This window comes from Thermobia domestica, chromosome 9 (genome assembly GCF_964235325.1).
Source record: "Thermobia domestica chromosome 9, izTheDome1.hap1.1, whole genome shotgun sequence".
NCBI classification, from domain to species: domain Eukaryota; kingdom Metazoa; phylum Arthropoda; class Insecta; order Zygentoma; family Lepismatidae; genus Thermobia; species Thermobia domestica.
Window position 1 is genome coordinate 171,307,706 of NC_137462.1, and position 13,797 is coordinate 171,321,502.

A 13,797-nucleotide genomic window follows, 5' to 3' on the forward strand; every position below is an offset into this window, starting at 1 on the left:
ATATCTCGGTAATCATACTTACTGTTTTCTTGCAAGTGTCGTAATAAAAAAGTAGATAAAAGTATGCAAATCTTTTTTAAAAAAATGTGTGATACTTGTTTGTAAGAGTGAACCGCTTTAGAAGATTGTGGTATTCAGATTTTAGCTGCTAATGTTTCATAAATGACTTATTTATCAAGTTTAGCTGTTAAATTCAATCGTTGGTACATACATTTATCACTTTAACACATAGAAACGCAAAACACCTTGACTCACTCCCTCATCAATAAATCTTCAAAAGCGCTTAGGAACTGGAAATTTTGTGCAAATGTTTTTCTTAAATTGTAGGCCTGTAACTAATATAGAGCTTTGCGAAATTTGATATATAGAAACTTTTTGATGCACAAAATATTTGTGTGAATTATGGAAATACAAATAACAGAGATTGAAAAGGTGGGAAATTTTACCATTATTACATGTTTCTTATGAACCTGGACGTAGAGGTGCGGAATATAATATATATTTTACCAGAGAATATAAATATCGTTTACTTCCTATAATTGACTATGGTGACTGAGAGGGAAGGAAGTAGGATATGGAATATATTGTGCACCTCGTTAGTATAATATAAATTCAGTTCTACAAAGCAAGTTATATTACGATAATCACACAGAAGAAATAAGTAAAATGAGTAAAAAAATAATCGTCTGGACAGAATAAAAGAATACTTTCCAATATTTTCAATTCTTAAAATCTTGAACGCTACAAAATTATAATCGTATAATGGGAAGATGTTCCAAAGATGAGACGTACAGTACAGTCGATGCATTTCTTTGAGCTGAACAAAATGCTATGGATTGTAATGCGTAGTTTCCGAGAAAATCAGAAGGAACTAATTTTTCAAACCAAAAAGTTCATTTTGTACGATAATCACGTGTCTGTTAAGATGCACAAGTATACCCCTCATCAATCTTTTTATTATAACGCTTGCAAGAAAACAATAAGTATGATTACTGAGATATAACTCAAAATTATTATCAAAATGTATTTGGATATGATGTTATCCAAAGATTTTATATATACAGGCTGTAACAAAAGTCCCTTGCTATTATTAATATTATTATTATTATTATTAAGTATTCTGCCTTTCGGCAGGTCCTGGGACTAATGTTTTTTTATTATTATTTTAGATTTGGGCCTGGAAATGTTTCTTCCACTTTTGTCGATCTTCAGCTTCCTCTTTTAACTCCGAATATTTTTTCCTATCTTTCAAATCATCGATCAGCTGTGTTCTTCTTCTTCCTATTCCTCGCTTCCCTTCCATCTTTCCTTCTATGGCAGTGTGAAGAAGACAATTTCTTCGCAAGATTTGTCCAATCCAATTGGCCTTTCTACGAAGGATGGTGGCTACAAGTGTTCTTTTCTCTTCTCTCCTATCCGTTTTAAAACATATTCGTTTGTTGCTCTCTCTGTCCATTTTATCTTCTCCATCTTAATCCTACACCACATTTCGAAGCTCCCCAAATATTTCTTCTCTAACTTCCGTAATGTCCAAGTCTCTGAACCCTACAGTCCAATGCTCCATATATACCACTTGACCAACTTCTTAAGTTCAATATTGAGCCTGCTAGTTAAGAGTGATCTTTTCTTGTTGAATGCTTCTTTAGCTGTGGCAATTCTTGACCTGCTCTCTTTGGTGCAGTAAGCGTCTCTTGTCAAAATACTTCCCAGATACTTTAAACTATGGACCTTTTCAAGTTCTCTTTGTTCTACTCTGATCCGTAAGGGCGTGTTTCCATGCAATATTCTCATGACTTTCGACTTTTCGATGTTAATTTCCATTCCATACAGTTTTCCTGTGTGAACTATTTTGTCAATCATCTCCTGTAGTTCTCCTTCGGTTTTAGCTATTATGACCGTATCATCTGTATACCTGATCTTGTTAATGATCTGATCCCCAATCTTGAAATCTCCAGTTTCCATTAATGCTCCCTTCATTAAACATTCACTGTAAAGGTTGAATAATTGGGGCGACAAACTACATCCTTGTCTTTTTCTTCCAATCTCCACACTATTGATTTCTCCTTCATTCAAGCGCAGCTTCTCTCATTGTCCTGTGTACAGGTTTTGAATGAGTCGTCGATCTCTCCAGTTGACTCCGATTTCTTTAAGTATTTTCAGAAGTTTCGTCCAATTAACTCGGTCGAAAGCTTTTCGCCAATCGATGAAGCACAAACAACTCTTTCTTTACATCAAAAATTCTTGCTGATATAATTCTCATCAATCCAATAGCATCTCTAGTGCCTTTTAATTTCCGAAATCCAAACTGATCTTCTTCTAACCTCTGATCTATCTTACTTTCCAGCCATCTGTTCAGTATGCTTGCAATGATCTTTCCAGTATGGAAAATCATGTTAATGATTCTGTGATCGTTGCACTTCTTTGCTTGATTTTTCTTGGGCAATGCAATCATTGTAACATCAAGAAAATCCTTGGCCATTCTCCCAGTATTTTCATTGCATTGTCTCCTAATCCCTTGAGGAAATCTACTGGTATGTCGTCTTCTTTAGTGGCCTTTCTCCTTCACATGTCTTTGATTGCTAGTACTACTTTACTTTTCAATATACGGGATCCTTTTTCATCATCATTCACCTCTTCCTCTGCTTCGATCGCAATATCTTTGGGGCGGTTCTTCTGATCATGCAGATTTTTTATGTGTTCCCCCCAAATTGTAAGGATTCTTTGATGGTCAGTGGTTACTTGTTGATCTTCGATGCCGAACGTTCGTATACTTTTGTTAGCTTTCCCTCCTAATTCTTGTGGTTTCTGGTACATCAGATCACATCTGGTGCGCCGTTGAAGTTCCATTATTTCTTCACATATCTGTTTCATGTACTTTTCTTTGGCTTTGTCCGTTTCTCTTCTCAATTCATTATTCAGCCTTCTGTATTCCTTGATGTCCGTATTTTTCGTCCTTCTGCATTCCTCCATCTTCTTAAGCATTGCTTCAGTTATCCATTCTTTTCTCGGTGCTCTTTCCATCCTGCCAATGTTATTGTGGAGTGTGTCAAGGAGAATCTGTTCAACTTTCCCCCAACTATTCTCTATATTATCAACCACACAGAATTTTTCTTCAATTTCTTCTTTCACATCATCGTCGATATTTCTTAGTCGCTCCAAGTTCCATTTTTGATTTCTCTTCCCATTCTTCTTGATCGACTTTAACCAGGTTTGCACTTCCGCCACCTGGAGATTTGATCCGAATCATTGTTCGCTCCTGGCAGTGTCTTCACGTCTCGTACACTATTCCTGAAACGTTGCTTCACAAGAATGTAATCAATTTGGTAGCGTTTTTTTATCTCCTGGACTTTTCCACGTGTACAGCCTGGGTTTTGTTTTCTTAAACCAGTTCCACTACCTTATTCGCAGCTCCTTCTTCTACTACACTGTTGAAATTTCCCATTACTACGGCGTTGACCTTACCTCTTCCTTCCTCATGCAATATGTCACTAATCTGATCATACATTACTTCTACTTCATTATCATCATGGTCGGTTGTTGGCATATACACTTGTATTATCACAATATCCACTGGTTTTGCATGCAGTTTTACAAACATCAAGCAGTCTTCTATTATCACAAAGTCCACTGGTTTTGCATGCAGTTTTACAAACATCAAGCGGTCACTGCAGTATTCCACTTTGGTTATACTTCTTGCTACTTCGCTCTTTATTGTTATCGCGACACCATTCTCGCCCTTATCGCCACCCGAATAGTATATTCTGTAATTTCCCGAAACCATCTCATCTTTCTCTAGCCATCTCACTTCACTCAAGCCCACTATGTCTACTTTACATTTGCCCATTTCCACTTTTAAATTTTCAAGTTTTCCCTCATGTCGTACAGTCCGTACGTTCTAGGTTCCTATGCTGAAATGAACGCTATTATTTTCTCCTCTGATGATTCTTCTCGAGCAATCCCCACCCGAAGATCCGAACGGGGAACTATTTTACCTCCGGAATTTTTTTACCTCAGAAAGAACCATCATATTTATTTATTCTCCTCCTTCGTCCCTTCTGGGAAAAATATAATGTGGGAGTATTCCCATTTCCTTTCCACATCTCCATGCCGTTGACCACCTAGTGGTTCATCCGCCTTTTAGGACAGTTTCCCCTCCTAAGGACAAGAAGGTGCCCTGATCTCCACCCACTCATCCGCCCTCCGAGAAGGCCATTGGCACTTGCTAGAAGCTGACTCCTTATCCCGGGAGTCGGTCGGTCCCTACCTACGTTAGCCGGCAAAGACGTTACCCGCTTTCTCCCGCGAGGAGGTGTAGGTTGGGATTTTCTCTTCGTTTAGGACGAGACCCGAAGGCTTTTCTCAAACTTCTCCAATACTTTTAGAAAGCTCCTTTGTCATAGGCCAACTTTATTCTGAATGAAATACGGAAAACATTTAAAGGAAGTAAAGTTGCTAGAAATGATAGGTTTTCAATATAAACTGTTGGGATTTTTCAAATCGGACCAGCAAATTTGATTCTACACTGGCAGTTACCTCTATGGTAATTGGAAAGAAGTGTGACGTTGCCAGTCATAGTGTTACAATAGAAGCATTAATTCAGGCAATAATTGAACAGAAAAGAAGTATATATAGGGTGTTCTAAAAATGGCGCCCACGGACTACAGAGCATTATTCTACAAGTCAAAATAAAACTATATATATATATATATATATATATATATATATATATATATATATATATATATATATATATCTTTCGAGTCATCATCTAGAGACACAAATTGCACTTTGTGGCAACGTCTCAAATAAAGAACCATAGATTAGAAGTACCAGTCTATCAAATAGTTATATCGATTCTTTCCAGATGGCAACTAAAGTCGATATTACTTGATACTAGCATAATTTATTAGTGTAGTAATCGATTCAACTGCTTTGTTGTATTGGTAGAGTAATGCTAATGGGTCCAAGTTAATCTGCGACGTTGCCACATTGTGAAATTTTAATTCCCCATAGCGGCTGAAGGAGGACCCGGAGGGCATTCCATCATATAACATTTTCGCTTTATTTTGACCTGTAGAATATTGCTCTGTGGTCCGTGGGCGCCATTTTTAGAACACCCGATATATATATATATATATATATATATATATATATATATATATATATATATATATATATATATATATATATATATATATATGCAGTAGACAAGAAACAAGAACACTACTAATCTCGGTTGCAATCATTAACATCATCTGGTACAGTAGTCGGGGTAGAGGAGGATTAAATTCGTAACGAGTTGAAAGTTGGTTATGAAAATCGTTTAAGATGCAAAATACATAATGCAGTTAAACTATATTCGATACTATTGCTTACAAAGTTTACTGGACAGACTGTACATGTTACTGAGATTAAATTTATGTACGCACATGCACGCACGCACACGCACGCACGCACAATACTCATGCACGCACAATACACATTTCCAGACGCAATACTCCTGGGCACTACTGCAACAGGTGTTCAAACTGTTTTTTTTTTTTTTTTTTTTCCTGTTGGTAGCACGTGTGAATATACTGCCTGGCCGGCGAACGATGATTTCTGACAGCTCAGCTCGCGAGGACAACTGAGGAGTGCGGTATTGCTATGTGTTTCTCGCGCAAGGGGAGAATCGTCTGCTTTCTCGTTGAGAGTGAGAGGGGGTGAGTGAAAGTTTGGCAATGTGCGATGGTTACCATGGAGACGCAACAGGTTCTGAGCCTGAAGTTGGTTGACCTGCTGTCTTCTGCTCGCTCGCCTTGGCCTTGTCCAAAGCTGTCAGAAATCATCGTTCACCGGCCAGGGTATAGTGTTGTACATTACTACACACTCGTCGAGGTATGTTCAGGTGTTATTTCTACCACACGTGCATGATATTCTTCTAATGATCCTCGGTTCTGGGTCTGGTTTGATACACAGCTGACTTAACCCTCACAACTAAAAGTCTAGTGGCGTTATGTCAGGTGACCTGGGTGGCAATTCTAATGGATCCCTTCAAACCATTGACCTGGAAGCACCTAATTAGCTACTGTCCTATTGTACGGCCGTAATGTAGCAGTGCGCCATGGAAATAAAATAAACTAAAATAAACGCCTCGATGACAAGGACACGTTATTCAAGTACGGCTGGTTAGCGTACGCGTCTTTGGCGTGGGAGACCCGGGTTCGATTCCCGGCGGGAGCTCATGTGGTTCGGATTCCACGTTAATCAGTAGGTCCACGTCTCATATAGCCTCGCTGCTGAACGGGACGCTAAACTAAAATCAACTCAACTCAACTCAAGTACGGCTGCAACGTTATCTCCAGATTTTGTGGGTATTTGTCTCATATTAATCTGTCAGAAAGGAAAACGAAGCCAAATAAAACATTGTCACGTACTTGGCAAATAAAGCACTCGAGGATCAATTTGATGGTGTGTCCCACTATTATGTGGAAGGTATCACTAAACCAATACACCAATACGCAGTGTTTTGTCTGCTGACTGTACCGTTAAGGTGGTAAGTAGCCTCATCGATGAATAAGAGGAAAGTCTCTAGATAGAATGCTGTACTCGTGTCTGCCAAAACAATCCACAGAAGTCTGTTTTTCTGCCTGTGTCATCCCCATGTAACTCCTGTACCAGATGCATCTTATAAGGATGATATTGCTCAAGTGACAAAATTCTAGAGACAGACATATGGCTGACGCCAGCCTCTTGTGCAATTTTCCGTGTTGATTGTTCCGAACTGTCACCTTCGCAACCACATCAATACTCATGGTACAGGAAATTACACTTCGTGGTCATCTATCACGGGGCTGTCCGCCAAACTGCCTATGGTTTTGAATCGTGCCATGAGTATCAAAAGGAGTTCACCATCTCAGCAATTTCCTGCATTGAATACATTTACTTTCTGAAAACACACGTGTCACAAAAGTAAACCAATGGAACAGAACTACACTAACGTCAGAGGTAGCATTATATATGGCACGGACAGCAACCTTTCCAACTTTGTTCAGAACCTCGCAGGCTACCATTTAATCGGACTTACCTACCTGCTGTTTGTACTTAAATTGGAAAGTAAAACAATTATGAGCGACTGCTCTGAATTTATATTTCCAGCAATTACCTTTAGGGTTAGTAAATGGTTTGAAACAAAATAATGACCGCTGATGGAGGTGAAAATGTCCCTCGTGCGAACCTCCATGTTCATAAAGGGATGTAGAGGGGGATACGGAAGAGGTGAGAGTCAACACGGTGCTAAAATCTCCTTTCCTTGTCCCCAGTTACGCACATTCTCTCGAAGCTGAGTGGACCCTAGAGGCTCTAGGTGTGGAAACGACGAGAAATTCGTCCGGTTCTGATCACCCTGGAAACCGAACCCGGCTTCCTTGCGTTGCAGCCAGATGCTCTATTCCCTTGCCCACCGAGACCTGTGCTGACACTTTTTTCCAATACATGTTTTTTACTACATGTTACAATAGTAAAGATATGGCAAATTAATAATTTGATTTTGTATCGAATACAAACTTAGACGGTCTATACAGAAATTAACAAATGAATTTTGATCTTTGACCGAAAGTGACGTCTCGGGACCAGCAATATAAAATTTGGTTGATAAGCATACTTTTCGATGCAAAGTGGAGCGTCCAGAACCGTTTTCAAGATAGCGGATGTGTGACAAACACGGGGGATCCGAGGGAGAGGTATTTTACAATTCAAAGATGATAGTTGCAGAAATACTTATTTTGGATGTCAGTACATTATTTCTTGCTCAAAGGCATTCCGGTATGAGATAGTAATGCCCATAGTAATGGCACGAGACTTTTAATGTTAATATTAGTGAAAATAATACTACTATATTAGTAGTAGTACATAGGATAAGAAAGTAACAGTTGCAGTAATACATAGCTATAACTTCATTGCTTTTCACGATATAATGGATACTTTTTCTGAATCAATTATTCAACTTGTTACTAATTCCATACCCCCGTATCCCTGCCCAACCCTGTTCTCCGCAGTGCTATATATGTCGTTCATTCATTACCAATTTGACACAGTTCATGTTTTTATTCTGCTGGAACATTATTGATTTATTTGTGTGTTTATTTACGTATACTGTATGTGAAAAATAGACTATTAATTAGCAGATTATATCAATTGTTTGTTCTCTTCCAACGGTAACACACACTTTCTAACACTGTCTCACAATACCCTATCAAATAATCCTAAGAGTGACGCACATACTGCTTATAAATATCTACATCATTCGAATTTATATAATAAACGTGGGTTACAAATGGAACTCATAGCTAAAAAAAATCCCAAATCGAACTACACAAAGAAGAGAATACGAGATAAATCCACTGTCTCACCAGAAACGTTATCCTTCTCCTTCTTTAACAGGTACAACACGCTGCTGAGAGAGGGGCTCTTGGAGTGATACTGTTTTCCGATCCAAGGGATGTGGCTCAGAATGGAACAGATCCCAAGGAACTCTACCCCAATACAATATGGCTGCCTGGAACGGGAATGCAGCGTGGGAGCGTTCTTATTCATCATGGAGATCCTCTAACACCAAATTGGCCATCCCTTGGTGAGTGGTTAACTGTATCAATCATAATATTTTGCCTAAATGATGATTTGTTGCTTAAGTATAATGTAAGCGGAAAGAAATATGACAATAACTCAGCTTGTTGAAAAAATAACAAATTTCAAAGAGATTCAGTATGTAGAATCTGAGTTTGATTGGAACTTGTACAGAGATCCTTTATCTTTGGTGCAAAAGACACAAAAGATCAATTTCCGATTGGTGATTCAAACTGAATGTTGGAATTTAACGTTCCTTTCTAGCATTGAAACTATGTAAGACGGGAAATGCTTAAAGTGTGACCCGAGCCACCACTTGAATTTATATCTGAGGGAGATACTCCACTGTGAACCGAACGCGGAACCATACACGAAGAAAGCACCCGTGTTAACTGCGCGGCTACAGAGGAGCAGAAAATGTTATTTGGATCCTATGCTAAGTTGTATGTTGTTCATGTCGGATATACACTTGGTGTTGAAATTGGGAGTAACCCTTCCCCCTTTAAAATAGCCCAACTCCTACATACGTACACTTGCGCGCACACATGACAAGTAAGCACTGAACCTTCCCATCAAACAACGTTTACGTAATATAATTAGTTGTATCTGAACCAATATCATTTCTCGTAATATCAATCAAAAGCAAATGGGATTAGCATGTACACATACACATTTCATTAGAAAATACTAACTCAAGAAATAACTCAAGTGCTTTGGCAGGAAGTAGGTCAATATGAATCTCAAGAATTCATGAGGAAGGAATGTTGGGAAACATGGTGGCTCAGTGGTAGAGCGCTTGGTGCTGCGTGGAGTTCTTGGTTCGAATCCCGGCCAAGTATGTTTGTGATGGATAACATCATGTCCATGAGTTTTCTCGGATTCTTCTGTTTCCTCCCACTTTCTCATTCCACTGATTCTTCCTTCATCATTCATTTGTCTTAATCATCATTTCCCTTGGCCTAAAGGGAATAATCTCGGGACGTTAAACTGAAAATAAACGGTGAATCGTGACTGTATTATGCCCTTCCGCATGGAGAAATCGATTTACATTATGTAGTTCACACTTGGCGAGCGCTTGTAGTTCACACTTAATAAGTTTCCACGCTCGCTACTTCACAACAATTGAACAGTCATCTTTTAGTGTGTGGGATGTGTGGCCTCCAATGAACAAATCCCAACAACTATACGTATGTGAAGTAATATTTCTCAAGCAACATTCAGTAACAGAGTTCACATTACATTCACCCCCAAAGTAAATTTCCTTCGGCAGCTACAGACTTCAATAAAGTTGTTAGAAATGTTTCTGGAATTCATTTATCGAGTTGTCCTTCAGTTGATTCAATCACGTTTGGAGGTAATACTACTGCCACGTTTGGAGGTAGTACTAATATTCTTACTACAGCCATAGATTCAAAAAGCGTTTGTTTTTTTTTAATAGAATGCTATACCAAGTTCAGGTGAATATAATTAATATAGTTAATTGTAATGTACCATATTTCAGTGCGAATATTAACTTTAGATGGTAAAATATGTCATTCAAGTTCAAGAAGATTATCAGAAATCCATAGTACATTCTGAACCACTGACCATATACTGAACCACTGACCATATAAGTTAGGTTAATGAGTATGTCTTTCACATGCTTAGTACCGGGGTAGTTCCCCATTAGGATCACATAATTGTTTGTACTGGCGTGAAACGATTGGGAGCTACTTGAATTAAGAGAAATCGAACTCCAGTCTAGAAAGCTAGAAATGACATACAACTGGGATAAGTTAAGATGTGATGATCACACATTACTCAGTATAAGTTATATAGCCAGTTATTTGTGTTAATTGTAACACCATGCACTTTTAATACAAAACGAATTTTATAGTTGCGTCTGTCTTAAGGGCATACTGATGAATATGTTTTTAAAGTAAAATAAAAAAATGATTTCTGTACAACAATTAACAATATATTATTTCTATCCTCAGAAAAGGCATATAGAATTCCTGTAGACGAAGCACCTCTTCCTGTAATTCCGAGTCAACCCATCGGATGGTCTGACGCTCAGAAAATCTTGGAGTAAGTATAAATCAAATAAGTATAACATTTCTAACTATGAGGTCTTTTTTTTTTTTTTTTTTAGACTTCCGGTGAGATTGCAAAACATGGATAAGGTAAATATGTCCATTGGAGATTGCACATTCCCTCACACCAAGACAGACTCTGCCGTTCTGTCTTGCAGAGTAACGAGCGTAAAGAAACAGCGACTGCAATTGAAGCACCCGCCAAGTGTGAACTACCTGATATACTTTGTAGTTCGTTTTCTCCACGTAGCTGTTGAGTTCCCTTAAATTCCAAGATCAGATAGTTCAGAAACCATATTCACGCTCAGAAACCATATGTACCCTTTTCACGAAGTACATAATTCACGCGTCCAACAAGGTTATCCAATAATTTTCTACCCTTGGCTGCTCTCATTGTTGAACGACGGTAAATCTTTCTTTAAACTCTTTGTAGCAGTTGTACATATAGCAATCACTTATATAATTCCTATCATATTCCTAGGTCATTTGACGGTGAATCGTGACTGTATTATGCCGTTCCGCATGAAGAAATCGATTTACATTATGTAGTTCACACTTGGCGAGCGCTTTGATGGCACTAATATCGCTCATCGGCATTAATATTGGTCATCTTCTACTACTTTTACATGTCCCGGTAAACGCCCCCTTGAGACCCCCCTAGTTCGAAATTTGTAAAAAAAAAAAAAAAAAAAAAACTTCGTCTTGATCTGGAGCCTGAATCAAGTTACCCGTGACCAAATTTTGGTAATTCTCGGTCCCCAGGCCGCTCACAGGCAGACAGACAAATATACAAACAAACTCTTTATTTTATTTATATTAGTTTCTGTAGTATGAATTACGTTTAATACTAAAACAGTAAGATTTAAGGTTTGAATAAACTAGTGTTAACCATGAAACTGAATTTTTAATTGTTAGTTTTATTTAGTCTATTAGGTGGAGATCCCGCACCAGAAAAGTGGATTGGAGGAATCCCTAACATTACGTACAGACTGGGCCCTGGATTCAAAGATGGAACATCCGTCAAAACAATCCGACTATCGGTACACAACCGTTTGCAGCGCAGTGTTAACTACAACGTCATTGGACAGATAACGGGATATGTTGAGCCAGGTAATTTGGTATTATGCATTTTCTGCTCTGTTATAATAATAATAATAATAATAATAATAATAATAATAATAATAATAATAATAATAATAATAATAATAATAATAATAAATATTCTTCTTCTTCTTCTTCTTCTTCTTCTTCTTCTTATTATTATTATTATTATTATTATTATTATTATTATTATTATTATTATTACATATTCGTGTATACAAACGACGCTTTTGAAAAATCATTAAAAATTAAGTGTAGGACTTAGACGTCTGAGTAATAAATCCGAAACACAGCAGCACGTACTAGTACAAGCATACTTCATATATTCATTTTGACCACTCACCCCATGGCATGTTCGAGTAGGAGACACACTTTGTCTCCTATCTTTATGTCCTTCAATATATGTTGGTTGACCTTTACCTGCTATTCAAGTGTTAGAACGGTTATAGTATACACAGGGGTGACCACAGGAGTTTTATGGTGCAGATTGTGCCCATGACATTATTTGGGATTACAATTTTTCATTTTAAATCGTACTATGAGATCGATAAATTTGGGAGAGAAAGGTTAAATTTGTGGAACAAAATATAAAATTTGGATTTTTTTTTTGCTAGCCGCGGATGGTTAGCCACCCGTGCGAGGGTTACCCCATCCAGGGCCGCCCACAGGGGGGATGTATGGCGCAAGGTGCGCCATTGACAAAAATTTTGGGGGGGATTTTACTCTACTTTCGAACTAGCAATTTTACTGTCGGAATAGTATTAAAACACGATTTTGAGAAGCTAATTTTCAAAAATTTTCCGGGGTGAGCCCCCCGTACCCCCTGCTTCGATACTCGATGAATCAAGTACCGCGCAAGTAGCCGTACGAAAGGGGAGGTTGATTCGTTTTAAGAGAGAAGGGCCGCCCACAGGAGGGATGAATGGCGCAAGTTGTGCCATCGAGATAAAAATTGGAGGGAATAAAAAACTTGGGGAATAATTTTACTGTAATGTCGAATAAGTATTTTTGCTGTCGTCAGAATAACATTGGAACACGATGCGATTTTTTTTTTAAATCTCGAGAATGAATCCCCCTACCCCCTGCTTAGAAACTCTATGAATGAAGTACCGCGCAAGTTGCTATATGAAAGGATGGCTGGTCGGTTTATCGCTTTGTGTAGGTAATTTATCCATTTTCTGCTGGGAGCATGAATGGTACTCTAAGCCCGGTTCTTGTCAGTGATTTGTGTGAGTATTATGGCATCGAGTGTGAAGAACTTTGTGAAGAAGTTAATGTGTTTAGTAAATTGTACAAAGTAAGCTACCCGACCATTGATTTGGCCGATGTACTTTGCTCGAGTGACGGGAGTTAGAGTGAAAATAATGAAGACGACTTCCAAGATTCTTGTGAGGACAAATCTGATGGTGTAAGTAATGGACGATAAAATGGCCAAACAAAGATCACTGGATCAGTGGGTGAAGAAAGGATTCATTAGGCCTTACAGGTGTTTGTTGAATATGTCTGGTTTTCCATACCTAACAATATTATACCAGATACTTCTGTCATTACCAGCAACGAGTTGTTCAGCAGAGAGGATTATGAGTAAAGTAAAGATGTAAAAAATCGACTAAGAAGCAGCATGGGAGATGTATGGCTCTCCGACATGCTTGTCCTTTCTTCCGAAAAAGACATTTTAGAATGCATTCCCAACAGCGATATTGTAGACAAATTTGCTTTGTCGAGTGAGCAAAGAAAAAATTATTACTCTATAAAGGACATCAAGGGTACGTTAATGTCATCACCACAACCAGTAATAATTTAACCCTTAAGAGATCTTGGGTTTTGGGGCTATTTTTTAGACTTTCAGTCAAGCAGCTACTGCATCGTCACTATTTATCCTAGGATCATGGTTCATACCAGGGTGCGAATTGGCGGGGGGGATGCCAGGGATTTCCCTCCCTGACAAAAATCTTTCCCACCCTGGAGAAGGAAAATTTTATCCCTGGCAACGATAACCTTTTCCCCCTCTGGAGTATTT

At 38.3% G+C, this 13,797-nt stretch overlaps 2 protein-coding genes across 5 annotated transcripts in view; one reads left to right on the forward strand and one right to left on the reverse strand.

Annotated features, from left to right (window-relative positions):
* Positions 1-13,797, reverse strand: part of LOC145695210 (uncharacterized) — a 135,647-nt gene that overhangs the window by 85,549 nt on the left and 36,301 nt on the right. The gene's annotated exons all lie outside the window — the stretch shown is intronic.
* LOC145695205 (N-acetylated-alpha-linked acidic dipeptidase 2-like) overlaps positions 1-13,797 on the forward strand; it is a 148,516-nt gene that overhangs the window by 42,676 nt on the left and 92,043 nt on the right. For all 3 annotated transcript variants that reach the window (XM_081772192.1, XM_081772190.1, XM_081772191.1), the window contains exons 6-8: positions 8,422-8,611; positions 10,581-10,671; positions 11,602-11,786. In XM_081772192.1, coding sequence (XP_081628318.1) covers positions 8,422-8,611; positions 10,581-10,671; positions 11,602-11,786 — 466 coding nt within the window. The remainder of the gene's footprint in view (positions 1-8,421; positions 8,612-10,580; positions 10,672-11,601; positions 11,787-13,797) is intronic.